The following is a 22,981-nucleotide window of genomic DNA, read 5'->3' on the forward strand; positions in this document are numbered from 1 at the left end:
TTCAACTCCACCTAGTAAGAGTAAATCTCAAATATAAATATAGGTATACCAGCAATTGTTTCTTGAACAATAGTCGGGATAGGAAGAAATCTAATTTCATTTTGGTGATCAAGGTGAATTTTACAATATGTTATCTACATCTATATTGATCTGTCCAGCAACAGTTCGTATAAAAGAAGGGCAGCATTGATCTAAATCATTAAAAAATACAAATTATAAAACAATGTGTTGTATAAACTTATAATATTAGCTATTTACCAATTTTACAAGATCCAGTTAACTTTAATGCATATTATCCTTTTCCTTTGGATTTAAACATTCCAGACCGATGGCAGTAATACTTTCCATATTCGTTTTTGACCCTCTATGTTAGATATAGCGTGTCGAAGTGGCCAATTTCTCCTTCTCTTTCCAATCATTAAACTATACAGTAAGTTTTAATGAAATACAAATACTTTACAAACAAGACTAGTTTTGTACATACATTTTTTAAATCCTTACCTTGAAGAGAACCAAATTGTAATCGTACTGTTTCAAATTGTTCACTTGAAGTTGAAGACATTGTATGTAAATTAAATCACTATTAATACCTATATTGTCAATTATTAATTTAATAAAATATATTATATTAATATAATTATTAAATAATATAATATAATAAATTGTTTACTTAAATACAAATATATAATATTATTTAAACGTAATCAATTGATTATGTGATAAGCACGGATATAGATACTAGTATCTATATCCGTGGTGATAAGGCAACTGCCGTGATAGTGTTGGGGCGGGTCAGTGGCCTCACCACATTGCTCTCATCCCTCCGGTCCGGCAACCCTTCGTTGGCAACACCGCTCGGCGCCTCCGCGGCGTTTGAGCCTACGAAGACGTGTCGGGCGGCTCTCTAGTCCTCGTCTCTTTTCTACCAACCAAGCGCAGGCGCAACCCCACCGTCCGCGATCGCAACACGTTCTGTCCCGACAGCGCGCACACGTGTCAGCACGCCCGCCGTTTTGCCGCCGCGACCACTGATCTTAGGTCCGGCAATATAATTGTACTGATAAGAGGCGCTGTCTCCAGACGCCATATATGATAATAATGATCATAATATGATTTTATATTATCAGCTATGCTAGACACTCGTGTTTAAGCGTGCGCCTAACCTAAAATGCTCGACGCTCTTACTACTCTCCGTCGTTGTGTCTTAACGTCCGACTGCGCGTATTATTCGCCATCGACACCGTCATCGTGTAATATTATTATTTACGAGTGCGTGTCTTCTTCACCGTCGTGTTCCCTAAAATTATTACAACTCCGCGTACCTACGCGTTTTTCGTTTACTCGCCGTCGTGCAACCTAACATAATATATTACCTGCCGACGCACGACATTCATTCTGAACGGTCGTACGAGTGCGCGTCCCCTTCGCCGACGTAACGACTAAGCGTTCAGCCAATACGAGTGTGCGTGTTTTTTCTTCTGTCGTAAAAACATTATCGGCCGACAGTCCACATAGGGCACCACTGACGATTTCACATACTAGTTGCTGGTAGGTACTGCCCATTCATCGTCTGCTGTTTTCCGTCTCAGGAGGACAAGCACCAGGAATAAAAGGTCAGACTGGGTATATAACTATTATTTAATAAAAAAAAAAAGGAACTTTGTTACTTTACCGGACACCCTTTTTCTTGCAATTTTTTTTTTTTAGACTTATGTAGTTAACTATACTGAGAACCGAGCTGAGAACGATGGTGAAGTCAGAATTTGGCGGTCGGACTTAGTTTCGAAGTTATAGCTTAATGAAGTTCGCTATTTTACGATTTTTGCGCATTCGCGCGTCATTAGTTTACTGCACCTATTACGAATATTAATTTTTTTTTCGAAACCTATGTACTTCAACGAGTTAAGAACGACGTTGCAATAAAAATTAGATAGCCAGACTTCGTTTTGAAGCTATATGCTTAGGCAGTTTCGAATTCTAAGTTTTTACGCATACACTCAACGCTCTATAGAAGCTCGAGATCCTGCGGACCTCTCGCTGGATGGGAGCAGATGGACGACCTAATAAGTAATTTTAGCCTTGTTAATTAAAGTAACACATTACTAGTGGCTCCCGTCACCTATCGGTTCCGGTCCCCACACTCAAGGGACCTCCCTTCCCCGGGGCTTAAATATCAAATCAATTGCCATTCAAATTTGTACATATTGTTTGCAGCTATATAGTTGAAAACCTTGGCTTTAATAAAAAAAAATAATTAGACATACATGTCCATGTCAAATACGATTTTAACAGTGAAGATGACAATGCACCGGCTTATAACATATTCTAAAATGTATAACAAAACTACTAAAATGTTCAATTTTTACTATTATACTTTTAACTTTTGAGTTTTTGAGTGAAACATAGGTTATAGATACTACTATCATAATAGTACCATTATTCTGTGCTTTTACCGTGCGTGAAACACAAATAAAATTAGGTAAAACAGAATACCGTGGTAAAAATGATCAGCTCATATCAGTCATATCCGAGGTCATATCTAACTGATAAGTCGTTCTCGTTCATATTGACATAATATTATATTCCGATTGTTAAATATTATACTATGGCAACATGACTAATGAACCTTATGTACTAAGGTACTAAGCCTATACTACCTACAATTATTATAATAATAGATTAATTGCTATCGAGTTTTCAGGTAAGAGCGAAACAATTAATATTCGTACATAATAGGTGCAGTAAACTAGTGACGCGCGAACGTGCAAAAATCGTAAAATACCGAACTTCATTAAGCTATAATTTCGAAACTAAGTCCGACCGCCAAATTCTGACTTCACCATCGTTCTCAGTATAGTTAACTACATAAGTCTAAAAAAAAAATTGCAAAAAAAAGGGTGTCCGGTAAAGTAACAAAATACCAAAAAAAAAAATAACTTTATTCTGATGTTGAGATTTTACGAGGGATTTTATATAATATTATATAAACAAACATTATTTCCCCCCCCCTTACCCTATTAGTTAAGTTATTATTACTGTAATACTGTCCGTCACATAGATATTGCATCGTATTGCAAGTACTATCAATGTAAATACAAACCATTTCACTTATTACCAAATTTCAGTCGTAGATCGTTTCAGCCCCCTCATTCACGTAATAGACAATCATCCTACACCATATCCTGCATACTCTATACTCTATTCTGTTTAAGTTGACCCACTTTCAAATTGAATACATAACTCAATGTATTGTGTGATGGCATAAAAAAATCTTATATACCTAGGTAGACATAAGTTTAGTACAATTATCCATTTTATATACCTACATAACTCTCTTTTATATCATAAAAAGTTATACATTTTTGTGTTTTCCATTGATCTATGATTTAATATTATGACTAAATAATAGGTAATTAGAATTTATTTTTCAATTTTTAATTTTAATTGATTTCTGATAAAAATGGTACCTAGTTATGTTGAAAATGATGGTGATTAGTGATGCGAGCATGTGGCACAGTCCCACTAGGAATGATATCCCGGTGATATCCTATTATTTTTCAAAAAAAATATTTACTTTAACACATTTGTTTTGTTAGGGATATGATTACTATTAATCAAGGATGATGCTTGTGCTTGATTTCAGTTTTTTTATTTTTAGAGCCAAAATGTTTGCGCACTGAAAAATATGTTTTACTTAATATATGGCCTGCAATATTTCCTCCACCTAATGACCGATTTGACTTCAAAGGTATATAATTGTAATGTTTTATATTCACAGTAATCAAAACAATATTAAGGAGAACGCAAATTCAGTATGGAACCATTAAGTTCATCAATTAATGATTCTGCAATTAATTCCAAGTAAGCAAATACCTTCACTATTAGGTATTGAAACATAAAAAAATATAAAAATTTAATCTACATTTTGAAATTATTTTATTAAACCAGATGTTTCTAATTTATGTAATTAGTACATTTTATATGATTTTAACAGTAACTGCTTACTGAATAATAAAATATACATTTTTTTCAATTTCTTTTAGGTATGATTATATATTAAACAGTTCGAGAGTGTTGACAATTCCAATTGTGAGATGTGATGACCCAGTACTAAATAGATTTATCAAACAGGAATTTATTGATGAGATGGACATTAATAATGAACATTTACTCATAAGGTAAGAATTATTTTAAAATCATAGCGTAATTTATAATGTAATGATACGATTTACTAACCTAACTGATAAAAAAATATATTTAACATATTTTATTTAACAGAAAAAATAATAGGAAAATAAGTCATGCACTTGTAGAATCCTAGCAGTACTTACTACTAATAGGAATTATTTGCTTAGGTTAATTTTTGGTTGGTAAATCGTTTAATGGATCATAGCACCTAATGTTAATTTCTACATCAAACTGTGATGTTAGGTTAGGTTAGTGTATGATTTGTTAAAATAAACTTAATATGTCTTTAAAACACATTAACTGATTAAAGACTGCAAATCATAGAAAATAAATTATTTTTTGAGTTGGAAGTAACATTTAGAAAAAATAATAATTTAATCGGTTTATTTATTTATTTATGTTCAAATAAAATAATGTTATATATAGGTAAATTTGTATACTTAGTAAAATACATACATTCATTACAGCAAAATACATTCTAACAACTACAAATTTAATTTTTATTTTTGTACCTACACTAAAAGTAATACATTTTTTTTAAAAGCCTATTTAAATTAAATAGATTAAATTTAAATTAAGTTAGATCTGTACTATAATAAAGATATTGCATCCTTAGTATATATTATATAATGATTTTGTTCATAGTTGTTTTGAACTTAGTAAGATGGGAATTGAAATTCCCTCCACATATTTTGATAACAAAAATAATAATTTGTTGTACAATTGAGAGATATATTACTGGTAGGTTTTGTATATAAAATAATTCCTTAATATTTAATAATGTATAAAAATGTTTTCTTATAATTTTTATCACAAAATCAATATTGGTTTTACCTTTTAATTGACTGTCCTTGTGTAAACCTAATTATTTTATACTATCTATATGCCTATATCATTACAGGAACAAATAACAATTAATAAATCCTTTAGATACACATATCCTTAAATGACTAATAGTTTTGGAATAATTTTTAATGGTGTAATGTTGTATGTTGAAAACAATGTGTTCAGTTTTCTCAAGGTTAAGTTCTAGACAATTATTGTTAAACCATAAATTTATAGTTTAAAAATTTACAAACCTGGTTAGGTACCTATGCACAAACATTTAATATTTTTCTCTTTATGTAATAATATAATGGTATCATCAGAAAAACAAAATAATTTGGCAATAAATTTCAGTAAGCCTTTCATATAGATAATAATTAATGAAGAACTGTTTCCTAAGGTTTGGAATGACTTATATTTAAGGGCTGACTTAATAATTTATTTTCAGTTTATGTGAATTATCTGTTAAACAAGTTCTAAATAATTTGTTAGCTATTCCACAAATCCCAGTATAATTTCATAAAATTTCATGATTCACCCAATCAAAAGTTTTTTTAATGTCTATGAAAATACCAATTAATTGAAGGTTAAGATTTAGTGAATAAAATGATTGAAAGAAAAGTGTCCATTGGTTTTTGATTTTGATTTTGATCAGAAAACTTGTTATCATCAAGAAAATTAATTACACTGATTTCTTAATATTTCTCGAAAACTTCGGTTATGCTAAGTGACATGAGTTTTTCCAAGTTTACCACTTCACAATATTAAATAACTAATTTTACTTATATTAATATAGAAATAATTACATTTGTTAAGAATAGTGTTAAATAGTAAATACTAGTACTATTGTGTGGTAAATATTTGTTCAATTTTATTACTTTTAATATTTTTATGATATGCTACTTTACCCATTATATGGTATATAATTCTACATAATGTCTTTGATTTATATTGAAATTTATTTAATAGATTTTAATAGTAGAAGCTCCTTTGCTTCTTTCATCAATGTACAGAGAATTTGCTTATATTGGCATAGCTTAACTTTAAGTCAACTATCCAGCGTACATAACATTAATTTCATTGACATTTTATCTTTTTATTATATAATATTGGTATCAATACATTTTGTTATCTGTTTCTTTATTTTTTTTATTTTGTATTTATTTTTCAAATTCTGAAAAAAACAAAAACCTATAAATTGCAATTATTGTGTTTTATTAGGATTGTAATTTGTTTGTAAATATAAAGATACAATTGAGCCATAATGATCTGTATTTTTACATTGAAGTATATAAGATTGTACATATTCAACATTAATATTTTTAGTAAAGATATGATCTATAAAGGTCTTAATTGTTTTGTGTGACATGAGTATAATACATGAAATTAAATTTTAGCTAGTCAATAATATCTAAATAAATGCACAATTTAGTTGAGTCATTAATATCTAGTCATTGATATCTCCTACTAATATATCGAGCCCTATTAGGTAAAAGGGCGTAAGTAATATTTTCATTATTTTACAGGAACTAAAAAAAACACTTTAAAAATCGAATATCTGATGGATTTTCATGAAAATTATATGTGTAGTTATAAAAAAATTATTTTGAAAATACAATTACGGAATAAAAATAATATTTTTAATACTGTGTAACTTATGTCGCTTACAATAAAATAAATGTTCGAATTTAGCTCAATGGTGCTAACACTTTTCACTTTCGGCGCTTACAAATAACATTTTGTCGTGTTGATTAATGCATGGCGCTTACACTAGTCTTTTAACGCACTTCGTTGAAATGTTATATTATTATAGTTTCAAAGTTATTAAATGAGTTATTGTATAACTCAATTAATTATAAGTAAATTTTTATTTTTCATATCCCCCTCCCTCCCTTTGTAAATATTAATATGATGGATATGATGGTTGTTTGTCTATTAACCATATTTGTATATAAATTGTATTATCTGTTACTTTTTGGTATTAATTACCCTCAACTAAGACAGACATGCATAGATAAGCATAGCTTGGTAACAGTATTCATATTAATATTATGATCTTCACTATTTTCTCAAAAATTACTGAGAAATTCAAAAAATACCTTTGCTTTAAACTTTACTTTAATATTTACCTGTAATATAAAATCTGACATAGAATTTAAACATAATTAGGTATATTGTAAGAAATATAACAGGCTTCCACGTCTTTTTGGTTTTATTTTTAAAGTAAGTAAAATTAAAATACTAAAATAACAATATTATCACAATTAAAGTCTTTTTAGTTCATAATATTATAAATAGGAAATTAAATCTAATTAATACTTAGTTATAATATATATTTTGCAATTAAATGCAATTGTAACTAATACCAGTCTTTTGGTTATATTATGTTAAAATGTGTAGTGAATTATATAAATCATCTGTAGGTATCTTATTAACACATTTAACTTATAAATATTAAAGTAATATTAATAAAACAAAAAATAACAATATCACAATTCAAATGAGTAAACAGATTATACAGACATAAAATAAAAAGTACCTACTTATTAGATTAGGGGATTAAAATATAAAATTTAATACTTAAAACTTAGTTTTAATAAATTAATTGCAATAAAACTGTACAACTGTAAAACTGTAACATAAATCTATCATATTTTTAATATTTTCTTATTTCAAAGTCAGTCTTTTCTTCTAAAACATCATCTTCCTCATCAGTTTCTGTTAACATATCCAAAATATTTTTGTCATAGCTTAAATTGTTGTACTCATCATGGAACCTTGTTGGTATAATTTCTTGTTTACAAAGTTTTATTAAATCAAAATACTCTTGTGATGTTATTTTTCTTGGGCATGAATAGAGTTGTTGTGGTTCCACTAAAATTTCAGTATTTGCCTTTTTTGATTTTCTTATTCTAGGAGAATGTTGAATCATAATATTTTCAAATTTTTCATCATAATCAAAAAACACCTGTATTCCTTCTCCTTTAGTGAACTGAACACTTTTCATTTTTGTGATTTTAATAACTTTTTTATTGTTAGTCATTAAGGTTTTTCCCATAACTGAACTAGTAAATGTCTTCCAGTCAAAGAAATCATTGAACTTCATCACTATTACTTCAAGTGGACCAGAATTTTTTCTTGAATTAGCTATCAGAGTAGGCCACTCTGATGGTGCCCAAACAGTTCTGTTTTAAAAAATTGTCAATAATAGAATGAATGCGTCAACAGGCATACAGGTATGCCCTGGTACCAAATAAGTGATTTTGACTGAAGTCACATATTTTGCTTTATTAATAAATTTGTTCAGCATTCCAATCATGACATAGTTCTTATTTTGACCGCAGCAGGAATCACAATAGAGTGCAATAGTTTTAATGGATTTTTTTTTTGTCTATATCCATTAAGTAATCACGCATACAAGTGGTTATTTCATTGCAACCTCTGTTAACATCTCCTTCCCCCCCAAAGATAAAATACTACTCTTATTGTAACAGATTCATACACAATTAAATTACATTGAGAGTACTTACGGCTGTAATAAAAATTCATATTATTGCCATAAGGCGTATTTAAAACTTTTTCCAAATTAAAACTGATGCACTAAAAGCTCTTGTCTGATTGATTTTAGTTTTTGGTGTAACTTTAAAACGAATGACTGTAGATACATGAAATTTTCACTGGTTGTTTGTATTTACATTTTCTATACATGATAAAATTTTAAAAATATTTTGATTTGTTTTGAACTGTTTACGGACAATTTCAGTATCCAATTTAATTAGTTTTTTTTTCTATGAATGGCAATAAAACTTTATTTGTTGAGTAAAATACTTGAAAATTTAATACATGGCTCATACTATATTGTTACAATGAAATTTGAAAAATATTAAAAATCTTTAGTCACAGTTTTTTTTTATTAGCATTTAAAGTTCAAAAATTGACAAAATATGGAAAAATCACAAAAATTACCTAATTATTTTGAGTGTATAATTCGTAAAAATTTTTGTTTTTAGAACTAAGATTTTAAAATGTAATACAAGATTCCTTATAGGATAATCTACCTTTATCAAAAAAAAAAAAAATGTCTATAAGAAACTCAAGTTAAATTTTTATGAGCGTTTGAAATTCATATTTTTACAACATTTGATATTCGCTTGATTTCTGAAGTGACGATTTTCTTATTTTATTGTAATTAAAAAACTAATGACTGTATAGATACTTCAAAATTTCACTGAATGTTTATATTAGCATTTTCTATATACGATAAAATTTTGAAACAATTTGACTCTTTTTGAGCTGTTTACGGACATGATCAGTTTTCAATGTTTTTAGTTTTTTTTTTCTATAAATATCAATTAAGTTTTATCTGTTGGGCCAAAAAGTGTAAAAATTTAATACAAGGCTCCTGATATATTGTTACAATAGCAGTTGAAAAATATTAAAAATACATAGGCATAATTTTTTTTATAAGAATTTAAAGATCGAATTTTGACAAAATTTATCAAATTTAAATTTGATTAAATTATTTTGTAGTTAAAAATGTATAAAATTTTCAACTTTTATATCAAAGAATTGAAAATTTAAAACAAGATTCCACGTAAGTAGTTAATTCTGTTACCAAAAAATCTAAAAAATACATAAGCACAGTTTATTTTTATAGTTATTTTAAGTGCAAATTTGGATGACTATTTTCGTTATTTTGTTGTGATTGTATAATATTATTCGTGGGTACTTGAAACTTCGAAAGTAAACTATTATAATATATCTATGATGATATCTATGTGATATGATTAATTTGGAATTTATTATAGGTATCTAATACAATTTTTTTTTTAATACCATAGATATGAGTATATAATATATCTTATACCTAGATTCAGTCTCCGCTCAGAATCGTTTTTCTTATACAATGATATTTTATCATTGAATTCAAATTTAATACCAACCATTATACAGTGACCCATACAGCAGAGCGACATCCACTCTCATTCTATTATCGAATGTGCTTATTGTATGTATAGATTGTAAATATATATATATTTTTTTTTAAATTGTGAATGTTTGATGCATTGAATGTGTTTCAGTGTCATTTGTAATTTGTTTTATCATATTTTGAATTGGATTCAATCCGTTTATATATTTTTATATGATAAATAAATAAATAAATGAATGAATAAATAAATAAATAATCTGCAATATAGGAATGTACCTACTAACTAATTAAAAATAAATACAGTTCGTATTTGACTGCTTTATATAAACAATTGAGTTTCAGTTCATATAATTAGGAGTTTGTTGTTCTATTTATTATAAGTTATCGAATTACGTTGTACATTGATTACGCTGGTCACTTTATTAACAGGCTTCCATTTATTCATATGTATCTGAAGTTTTTTTTTTTGTTATACAATTATACTGAATTAAATTTCATATTTTGTTAGTCAAAGTCAACGTTAAAAAAATAATTTTTTCGTCAAATTCTCTACAAGTTTAAAAAAATAATAATTTAAATTGTAAGTTTTTAAACGATTTATAACAATTTTAGGATGTGAGATTTTTAGTTTGTGTAAAACACGGCGAGCAGAATAATAATAATATACGAAATATAAAATCGATATGGGTATTATGAAAACAATTCTGTCACCAACATAATTGTTTTCGTACCGATTTATTTATAACCGGCAAGCGGGCCGGTCGCGATATGAAATCCGGTTTTGAACCCTGGTGCGGTATGGCTACAGTCGAGCGCGGGGTAATGGTATGAACACTATTTCTGAGCGCTGCCGCTAGGGTCAATAGAGCAGCACATGACGGTTATAAAATCGTGTTTTTCTTACCAAAAACATGGTTTCGTACTTCAAGTTTTCCTCAGCTCTCGTTGGTCGTAGAAACATGATTTTTTCAACAAAATAAACGTGAAAAGTTTATCTAGGTTTTGTCGTTCCAGATTTTCGATATCTTTTTTTGTCTATTTTATATGATTTTTTAAAAATTTTGAAAATTTCAAATGCAAATATAATTGGTTTGAAAAAAAATTCGAAAATCTGGAACGACAAAATCTAGATAAACTTCTCACGTTTAGTTTGGTGAAAAAATCAAGTTTCTACGACTAACGAGAGCTGAGGAAAACTTGAAGTACGAAACCATGTTTTTACGGCCGAATTTTCGTACCATAACGGCCTATTATTAATTGTAATTCCATCACTTTTGTTTAATACTCTCAAAGAATTTATAGCACTGTATTCATTTATTACATAATTTAACTCAACATTAATTCATGTTTCAATTAAACAATTATTACATCAAAACTACCATTCATTACAAATAATTTGTCAACATTTTAACATTAATACTACGTGTGTTCATTGCAAACATATTATTTTAGCTTGTAGTTGGAAAAATTGAAAGTTTTCTATTCCTTATTATTACAATTAAAAATTAAAATAGAAAAATATATTTTAATAGTACAAATTAGTATTAGTATGAGAATAGTTGCTTCAACCTTCTTTAAATATCAATTTTATTCCAATCAAGATTGATCAAATTGTGATTGCTTTGCCGTCGTTGTTCTTCATTATATATATACCACTTGATCGTGATCAAACATGCAAAGTCAATCGTGACACTTTGAATCTTTCACATAAAAGAAAAAAAAATAACTACATTACCAACAAAAGTATATATAAACCAAACTGAATCTATTGATAACTTTGTAAATATAATTAGTGTACAATGCTTTATCACCACCCCAAATATGCAATACGGTCAAATGAACCATGTTACAATATTCGTTATCCAAAGAAGGATAGAAACTCCTTATAGATGTGTGTTCCTTAGCTGGGGATTAAAGAACTATGCATGAACTTTCTATCAATAATAACACTAGTTTGGTTTATAAATCTTAAATAATTATTACCAATTTTTAAAATAATAATTTATTGTCTTGGATGAATTTAAATTTATAATTTAAATTTGCTTAACTGGACTATTTAAAATAACCTTTTTCACACATTTTTTTTTAAACCCTATTAATCCCCAAAAAAGTAGGAACTTTCAAAAAATTCCCTTGATCAATTTGTACGTTAGGAATTATCACGATTGATTTCATATGATGGTTCTGAAGGTTACAAAAATACATATAATTACCGGTTTAAAATTTCAACCCCTTAAACTATTGTAATACTAATGTGTAACCTAACCTAACCTAACCTATGTCAGATACCTATGTGTAATCAAACACATCAGCTTATATCTTCCTATATTATTTGTGTATGTAAAGGTAGAGTAGCGGAAGCATTGATTACTTTATTATTTTTCTATATATCATTTTTAATATAAAAAGTAACTCGCAAGTAATAATTCTTATAACTCGTTAACCTTCAAACTCACGACAGAAAAGTATTGGACCAAAATTAAAGACCGTAAAATTTACTATAAGTATATTATATTGTAATCACTTAAATTTTAACATGGTAGTTTTAAGTTAACTTTTTTGAAAAAAAACTGAATTTTTTTAAATTTTTATTTAGCCAAAATTTATAGTTTTACACCTAAATTATAGCCCTTTGTTTTTACATAAAATACTATTTTTTTTTTTATATTCATTACCATAAGATTTAAGGTTGTTGTTATCTACGGCGCGGCGGTGTTATATCTGTAATATAATATGAACCAATTTCGAACATAACATAAAAATTCACCAAAAGCTGAATATTGGCATACACCTACTGTATACTTCATAAACGATCATACTTAAAGTCCTGACGCTTACCCTTTGTACCCTCCCCCCTCAACTTCAAAAGGGTGGTTTTACGATGTTTTTACTTAGAAATCCACTAGCCTTGGTTGGAACTGACGACCAAAATATATAGAACTAAAATTAAAGACTATTACATTTGCCATAAAACTATAATATTTTGCATACTAAAAAGTTTACAAGATAAGTTCAGTTATAAAAACAATTTTTATGAAATGTTTTTACAGTTACAATATTATCTTTATTTACAATATTATTATTTATTAGATTATATTGGTAGGTACTACTTAATTCTAGAATTTTTATAGAAAACAATAAAAAAAATTTACAATACAATATTATTTACATAGTTACACTATGTACCAACATTTTTATTTTATTTGGTTCCTGGTGAATATTGTTTTGCCTGTAACAAAAAAAAAATTGAACTCTATTTAGTATTATAGTTTACAATTATTATATATTATATGAATTGAAAGTCAGTTCATACCTAATTAAGTGGTGCATTTTTACTCTTTTTGCATATATATGGCTCTTCATCGGGTTATTCGTTGTCTTCGTCTATTCCAGTGGTCCATTGTTCATCTTTATACAACTCTACGTCATCGCCGTTGTCGTCGTCTTCATCATCACAAATTAGTTGCTGGTTTAAACAAGATGTGTCTTGACAATTTTTACATATTATGGAACATCGCATTTTCGATTTTTTACAGCCACATTTTTTCTCGCATGATTTAGTAGAGTCTGTTGCTGGCGGTTTCTTTGTAAAGATCGGAATTATTTTTTTATCTACTTTTTCCCAGCCCCGTCTAACGGATTATGTATTTTCCCACGCTAAAGTTGTATTTGTAAGTAAACCCTAAACAAATGCTGCTTGGTTCAAGCGACTGTGGGAGGAAGTCGAGAAAGTTTGACTTCTTTGTTGCTGGAAGCCACTGTTTTTCGGAATACTTCATACATGTGACGATTTAATGTATTGTGTTTATGTATTGGTGCTTTAAGCCTTTAAATAATTTTAACAAGTACTTTTCTCAAAGTTTCGTCATGTGTAGCTGATTCGTTGTTAAAAACTAATAATGAATCCTGTGGTTCTGGATGTGCTTGAACTGTTTTTAAATATTTAATTTTCCCTTGTTGAAAGATAGCTGACGTTGTATCACACTCACCAATTGCATGTACAAACAAAAAATAAGGAAGTTCAATTTTAAATTGTTGCCCTAAATTTTTTAATGAGTATGATCTAGTTTTCGTACTTCCTTTCCCTGATTCTTTAAAAATAATCTGCGAACCATCTGGAGTTAAGGTGGTTCTAGTCGGTAATTTTCTAAGGAGTAGGAATTAGGCAAACTATATGGCAGGTACATTCGGGTCATGTGAATGTGTGCGAGTGTAAATGAACATTAGTGTGTGTGTGCGTTATACTCCGTTACATAATATCAACGTCATGCGGCCCGTACCAGTATTCTAAATTAATTTTGCGTGCTATTTTTGATTTTAATGATAATATTTCTACAAAATCAAACAATAAACTAATTTATTATTATATAGTGTATAAACGCTATATTATATAATATGTATATATTAGTATAATACTACTGTGTCAACACAATCGATAAGCCCTATCAAAGTCAATGATCTGATTATATTTTATTATTACGGTAATACGATTTACTATGTCAGCACAACTACATAAAATATTACTATTGCTATAATGTGATACAATTATTGTTCTGAGCAGTTTTATTCATATATTTTTATATACACAAAACAATTTACTTTACAAATACTATGTTAAGGTAATAATAATAAATGTCCATAGGTACACCTTACACCTTACCTAACATATATTACTTACATATTTACATTATTATGTAGATATTATAATTTAAGAAAGGTTAGTGTAGAAGTAGGTAGGTATAAAAAATGTAAAACAAAAATAATATTGTTAAAAATTGTTAAAATACTATTTAGTAGGTATTATCTTATATTGTATACAATTATAATGTAATATAAACAATACGTCAATAACTAAACTGAACAAATATAAAAAAAATAATAATAGGTAATTAGTCCATCTCTCAATGGTAAATTTACTAAATGGGGTAACATTTTTACTTTCCAAAAATTGTCATCTCTTTTTATTTTTTCGTAAAGTATACCCCAAATACAAAAATAGCAAAATATTTTCTTGGAGATGTGGAGTTGCCCTTGTACCTGGTAGTAATAAGAATCAGTTGGTTTTAATTGAAATTGTCCATTTATTATTTAGCAACTCTTCAATCTTTTGTTGAAATAGCATCTTCGGGTGATATATCTTTAATGCTCATTGGAAATTGTATTTCCACAAAAGAATCGTCATCTATTAGGCTATCTGGAGAAGCAGCTAAAAATGGTAATTCACTATCGATAATTATACCTGACGAACTTTATGGGTTTATTTAAAATATTAGACAACGCCGATTTCGCATTTTTCTCATTTTGTATCCCATATTTTGTTGCGTCATTACCACAAAAGGAACCATATACAATATTTGGTACAGTCTTGGCTCGTGACGTTTTGGGCCTAGGCTTACATATTTTTCCAAAGACAGGCGATCAATCTTTTTTTCCTATGTAAATGCCAATCTACGCATTCATTTTGTCGTCTTGTATCTAAAATTAAAATGTACATTTTGATAAATATAATTATTTTATTATATTATACCTTTTTCTATTTGTTCGATCTGCGTTTGCGTTACGTTCAATTTTGATAAAAACAATAATTTTTTTGCTTCATATTCACGTTTTGGCATATCTGGAGAAGTTTCTATGTCTGCTGCTCCATAATGCTCGTCTGGTCCAGATATAGTTTTTTTGTGAACAGGAGGATTAAATAGTCGACGTTTACTTCTCTGCTTACTTTTTGAAGTTGATCTTGAAATACATTTTTAGTATACCGACCGGGACTGTGTTTTGCAATTTTTTTATATAACAACTGCAAACGTCTAGGTCCTGCGTTGTAAGATGTTTCTGCAGCGTTGCACCGTGAATTATATGACCCACGAACAGAAAAATTTACCCGTTTACCACCAATAAATTTCGCTAAAATTGAGTTGTACGACTCCGCTGCATTATTACTGACTTTATATAATAAACTTTCAGCATGAAATAAAACGAAGATTTTTGCTGCAACTAATTCTTCTGCAATCACTGTTATCATTGGTCTACCGTTGGCATCAAATTCATTGTTTTCTATGGCAATCTTTGCTTCTTCCTTCCCAGCTAGTTCAATTTCTTCCCAAGAAAACTCGTTGAAATATGTAGCAATTACGTTGTGCAATAATTGGTATTTATTATTAGCTCCCAATTCTTCTAGCTGCGCATGTCTAATACAAAATGAACAAATTACAAAGTGAAAAAAAAGCATAGTAATATATATAGATTAATCAGAAAAAATCATTTTCAACACATTTTTTAGTTTTGTGATGGTATCTAGTAAGACACCTTACTTACCAGGTACCTTACTTTATCTAGATGGTATCTAGTCAAATTTTAATTATTTTAAAAATCATTTTTTTACTAGTTACAAATCATATATTAATAAATATATCCTTACCCTTGTCTTATATTTACTGCTGCTGCTACCATTGCTATATTGGTGTTAAATGCGTTACCAAGTTCTTCTGAATGTATTACCTATTTTTGGTTACAAAAATCACATTTAAAATAAAATGAACTTATGCATCCATTGCGTATTTCATGAGTAAAAATAAAATTTTTAAAAGTGTATCCAAATGAATGTGAAAATGATTTTATTGAATTAAATACATAATTTATGTCCACAATTCGTCTTCCTTCTGGTTTGACTTATACTACATTTTCACAGGCCTCATATTTTTTTTTAATCCATACATATCTTTAAGATATAAATGAGCTGCTTTTGCGTATTGGAAATGTCCAGATGAATGAAAAAAAGGTATAATTTTTTCAACACATTCTAAATGAGCATACCAATTACCTGAACGTTATGCACAAATAAATCTACGTATAAGATAAACTACGAAAATATACCGATCCCAAAGTGTAGCTGTTTTTCCTCTTGATTCGATATTTTTAATATGACACTCTATTATACTCATAAAATCCTGCAGTATTTCTACATTTTTATTTATTCGAGAGTTAAGTTTGTGAAATTCGTCAGTTCCAACCAAAGCTAGTGATTGATAAGTAAAAACATCGTAAAACCATGCTTTTGAAATTGAGGGGTGTAAGAAGGGTAAGCGTCAAGACTTTAAGTATGATCATTAATGAAGTATACAGTATGCTAATATTCAGGTTTTGGTGAATTTTTATATTATATCCGAAATTTGTTCGTATTATCAACCGTAGGTACAGATATAACATTTTTTTTTTAACATGGGGGCTTACCTTTCTCCGCTAACTTCACGTAGCGGGTTCAGCACCAGCACCAAAATCCGCTATAGCATCAAAATTTAATGCTCAATTAGTGCTATTTGAGGGTACCGTTTTCAAAATTAGTGTCATGTTTCCCTCCGAATTATGGGATTTTCCGTATTTCAAACCAGTGGGTGCACCATCAGTACCAAAATCCGCTATAGCATCGAAATTTAGTGCTGAATTAGTGCTATTCGATGGTAACGTTTTCAAAATAAGTGCTATGTTTCCTTCCGAGTTATGGGGTTTCCCGTATTTTGTCTCAGCGGGTGCACCATCAGCACCAAAAAAATAGTATATTGTGTAAAAACAAAGGGCTATAATTTTTCTAATATGTCATTTTTGTATAAAACTACATTTTGGGTAAAAAAGTTTTTTAAAAAAATCATTTTTTTAATTTTTTTTAAAGTTAACTTAAGACTACCACTTAATAATTTAAGTGATAACAATATTATATTCTTACAGTAAATTTTACGGTCTTTAATTTTGGTCCTATACTTTTTTGTCGTGAGTTCGACGGTTAACGAGTTATAAGAAAATAAGTGTGAGGGTAGATTTCACCCCTTTTTTGTTTGTTGGGGGGGGGGGGGTTTGAGAGACACGCACAGGGGTTAGGTGTCAGGACTTTTAGTATGTTCATTGGGAAGGTACATTTTAAGTGTATACCAAAATTCAATGGGGGCTAATTTTTTTCGATTTTTTTCAAAATTTGACTGTACTAAATATTGTACCGTAAATCCCCCATAAGCTTGTATTTTAGCATTTAGATTTTGTATTTTTTCATTACTCTGCTATTTTAAATGTTTTTTCAGGTATAATACTTATATCAGAGTCTGTATCTATTTTAAATTGTATGCCCATACCATTAATCTTAACAATTTCAAACCAACCTTTTTCATTGTTTATCCTGCTTAGTCTGTGACCATTAATAATATAAGTGTCAAATAAGTGTCAAATTATAATTACCCATTGCATTATTTCTGATTTCCTTTACATTTTGTTTTTCTCTGCATCCCGCTTTGAAATGATGCAATTTGCCATATCCATTACATTTCTCTCCATACGCCGGACAATTTGTTGGTCCATGATAATTCATTTCTTGCAATCATATTCCTCCTTTGATGATGACTTGACCTTTGATTCTTCAGACTTCTCTGTCTTTTTCCAGCCTTGACGTTGGTTATTATTTTCATATTTAATCACAGTATAAATAACTTCTGCAACTTGATTGTGAAGAAACGTTTGTTGGAACTAAACTGTTTCAGCCGATTTACAGTCTTCGATCGTTTTATCAAGCCATAGGTCTGGCGCTCTCAGTAGCCTTTCTTGTAACGCCAAATTCTCTACACTCAACACAATGTGAACCTCGATCATATTATCTTTTAATGCTCCAAATTCACATCGCTTGGCAATCATTTTAATTTCTCTTAAAAATTTATCAAACGAAGAATCTGTCTCTTCTTAATCTCCTCTAAAGAACTTTAATTGCTCTATTACAACATTGTACCTTGGTTCATAGTTTTTCTTTAGTTTTTTAAAAATTATTTCTGTCGATGAACCTTCTTCAATAGCATTTAATGTCTCCAGTAATTCATAGCCATACTCCGATAACACTTAGTAGAATTGCAACCTTTCTGGCTTTGCATCAAGATCATTAGCTCTCAGGTACAAATTCAATTTATTTTTAAACAATTTTAAATTGTTAATTACCATTATACTCGGCGCGGAATAAGAACATGACCAGTCGCGCATTCAAAACAACTTTCTCCACCGCACCGCCCACCATAGTGGCAGTTACCGGCTTTGTATATGGAGCGCCTCATGGGTCAACAGAGACGTGTAAGTGTTTATAAAACAATATAACTCACTCCGTCACGCTGTATAGTTGATTTTATAACGGCGTGGCGTTGCGAAACACACATCGCCGGAGCACAGTGTATGCGGTTCACATTTTGAACAGTGTTGTATAACTGTGAACAGATGTTTGGGGAACCAATGAGAAATCGGCTGCGCATAACGGACGCTAATCGGTCCGCCGCCTGGTCATGTTCTTATTCCGCGCCTAGTATAGACGGATTATCAATCTCCAGCGATGCTGGTGCTGTAACCATCGACTCAAGCAACTGCGCCATGTTGTATTTTAATAATTAGGATAAATAATTATACTTTATTTAGTAAATGAGTTTTATTATTTAATGACAGTCATGTGAAAGTTTTTACATTACATCGCACAAGACTACTGCTAATGAGAAACATGGATACATTCGAGGTTAATCTGGTGACAATACTATTGACAGTATGCATCCTATACAACAAATATATTTCTCTCAAAAACTTCCAACTTTTTTTCATCTGACTTAGTTGTCGCTTAGTTGTCATCTTTTTTAATTAAATATACCTATATTTCATTTGATTCATTATAATTTTATTTTCATTTCTTTGTTTGTATACTAGATGTATACTAGGTGAATCTAATTTTTAAGTCATTAAATTTTAACTATTGTTTTGATTTCTTTTAGTAGTTATATGGTTTTTTTATGTTTTATTTTGTCATAATTATTTTATTTTGTGATAATTATTTGCTAAAATGTTGTTTGCCATAGTATTACAAACACATTTTCAAAGCTATGTACTAATCCAATTTAATATACTGTATAACTCATGATTACATTTAATATAATTACTTTGAATAACAAAAAATGTATATATATACATAATTATCAAACTTCGTATTACATTCTACATAATAATAATTATTGAAATAATTTTTATTTTTAGACCGAAATGTGAACCTGAAGAAGAAATATACCCAACTAAAATAAAAACTGAAATGGATTTGAACGAAATTGTTGTGTTTGAAGGATCAGTTAATAACGAATTCTACCCTTCGGAACTAACTACTCAAATAAAATTGGAAGAGACTTCAAACTTAAGGAAAAGACTTTCAAATTCAAGTGATTTTCAAGTCAATCATAGATTTCAAACTAATCATAATAATAAAAAATGCAATATCTCTGATAAGTTATCTAACTCAAAAGCACTCTTCACAAGACATTCTAAAACTCATACCACCAAAAGAATAAAACAGTTTATTTGTGACAATTGTGGCAAGTCGTATAATACAAAATCAGATTTGACTACACACATATTATTGTGTTGTACAGAAAGAAAGCTCTATACATCCTTTATATGCGATAAAGGTGTTTCTCAAGCAGGAGATTTAAAAAAGTATAGGTAAGAATTATTTTAAAATCATAGCGTAATTTATAATGTAATGATACGATTTACTAACCTAACTGATAAAAAAATATATTTAACATATTTTATTTAACAGAAAAAATAATAGGAAAATAAGTCATGCACTTGTAGAATCCTAGCAGTACTTACTACTAATAGGAATTATTTGCTTAGGTTAATTTTTGGTTGGTAAATCGTTTAATGGATCATAGCACCTAATGTTAATTTCTACATCAAACTGTGATGTTAGGTTAGGTTAGTGTATGATTTGTTAAAATAAACTTAATATGTCTTTAAAACACATTAACTGATTAAAGACTGCAAATCATAGAAAATAAATTATTTTTTGAGTTGGAAGTAACGTTTAGAAAAAATAATAATTTAATCGGTTTATTTATTTATTTATGTTCAAATAAAATAATGTTATATATAGGTAAATTTGTATACTTAGTAAAATACATACATTCATTACAGCAAAATACATTCTAACAACTACAAATTTAATTTTTACTTTTGTACACTAAAAGTAATACATTTTTTTTAAAAGCCTATTTAAATTAAGTTAGATCTGTACTATAATAAAGATATTGCATCCTTAGTATATATTATATAATGATTTTGTTCATAGTTGTTTTGAACTTAGTAAGATGGGAATTGAAATTCCCTCCACATATTTTGATAACAAAAATAATAATTTGTTGTACAATTGAGAGATATATTACTGGTAGGTTTTGTATATAAAATAATTCCTTAATATTTAATAATGTATAAAAATGTTTTCTTATAATTGTTATCACAAAATCAATGTTGGTTTTACCTTTTAATTGACTGTCCTTGTGTAAACCTAATTATTTTATACTATCTATATGCCTATATCATTACAGGAACAAATAACAATTAATAAATCCTTTAGATACACATATCCTTAAATGACTAATAGTTTTGGAATAATTTTTAATGGTGTAATGTTGTATGTTGAAAACAATGTGTTCAGTTTTCTCAAGGTTAAGTTCTAGACAATTATTGTTAAACCATAAATTTATAGTTTAAAAATTTACAAACCTGGTTAGGTACCTATGTACAAACATTTAATATTTTTCTCTTTATGTAATAATATAATGGTATCATCAGAAAAACAAAATAATTTGGCATCAACAATAAATTTCAGTAAGCCTTTCATATAGATAATAATTAATGAATGGGGGCGAATTTTTTCCGATCTTTTTCCAAATTTGACTGTACTAAATATTGTATCGTAAATCCCCCATAAGCTTGTATTTTAGCATTTAGATTTTGTATTTTTTCATTACTCTGCTATTTTAAATGTTTTTTCAGGTATAATACTTATATCAGAGTCTGTATCTATTTTAAATTGTATGCCCATACCATTAATCTTAACAATTTCAAACCAACCTTTTTCATTGTTTATCCTGCTTAGTCTGTGACCATTAATAATATAAGTGTCAAATAAGTGTCAAATTATAATTACCCATTGCATTATTTCTGATTTCCTTTACATTTTGTTTTTCTCTGCATCCCGCTTTGAAATGATGCAATTTGCCATATCCATTACATTTCTCTCCATACGCCGGACAATTTGTTGGTCCATGATAATTCATTTCTTGCAATCATATTCCTCCTTTGATGATGACTTGACCTTTGATTCTTCAGACTTCTCTGTCTTTTTCCAGCCTTGACGTTGGTTATTATTTTCATATTTAATCACAGTATAAATAACTTCTGCAACTTGATTGTGAAGAAACGTTTGTTGGAACTAAACTGTTTCAGCCGATTTACAGTCTTCGATCGTTTTATCAAGCCATAGGTCTGGCGCTCTCAGTAGCCTTTCCTGTAACGCCAAATTCTCTACACTCAACACAATGTGAACCTCGATCATATTATCTTTTAATGCTCCAAATTCACATCGCTTGGCAATCATTTTAATTTCTCTTAAAAATTTATCAAACGAAGAATCTGTCTCTTCTTAATCTCCTCTAAAGAACTTTAATTGCTCTATTACAACATTGTACCTTGGTTCATAGTTTTTCTTTAGTTTTTTAAAAATTATTTCTGTCGATGAACCTTCTTCAATAGCATTTAATGTCTCCAGTAATTCATAGCCATACTCCGATAACACTTAGTAGAATTGCAACCTTTCTGGCTTTGCATCAAGATCATTAGCTCTCAGGTACAAATTCAATTTATTTTTAAACAATTTTAAATTGTTAATTACCATCCCCCCCCCCCCCCCCAGAAGATTTAACTCAATTAATATGTTATAACAACAAATTAACAAATCTAATACTAAGTCCCAATATAATAGAAGCTTATTGCGATTATAACAATTTAAAAACATTACATTTAAACCAAAAAATAAAAACATTAAATTTCAACAACAACCAATTAAGAAACATTAACTTAAACAAACAACTACTAATACTACGTGCAAACGAAATTTACTATCAAATCTACATCTCAATTCAAATTTAATTGAATTACATTGCGCGTGCAACTTAATAGAATCAATAAACATCAACAACTCAT

At 28.9% G+C, this 22,981-nt stretch overlaps 1 protein-coding gene across 1 annotated transcript in view; it reads left to right on the forward strand.

Moving 5' to 3' along the window:
* Positions 1 to 1,145: 1,145 nt before the first annotated feature.
* LOC100573768 (zinc finger protein 708-like) overlaps positions 1,146 to 22,981 on the forward strand; it is a 25,945-nt gene continuing 4,109 nt past the window's right edge. The window contains exons 1-4 of the mRNA XM_008182110.3: positions 1,146 to 1,613; positions 3,779 to 3,861; positions 4,044 to 4,178; positions 19,979 to 20,434. Of these exons, the coding sequence (XP_008180332.1) occupies positions 3,815 to 3,861; positions 4,044 to 4,178; positions 19,979 to 20,434 (638 nt within the window). The 5' untranslated portion in view covers positions 1,146 to 1,613; positions 3,779 to 3,814. The remainder of the gene's footprint in view (positions 1,614 to 3,778; positions 3,862 to 4,043; positions 4,179 to 19,978; positions 20,435 to 22,981) is intronic.

Source organism: Acyrthosiphon pisum, chromosome X, assembly GCF_005508785.2.
Source record: "Acyrthosiphon pisum isolate AL4f chromosome X, pea_aphid_22Mar2018_4r6ur, whole genome shotgun sequence".
Taxonomy (NCBI): Eukaryota; Metazoa; Arthropoda; class Insecta; order Hemiptera; family Aphididae; genus Acyrthosiphon; species Acyrthosiphon pisum.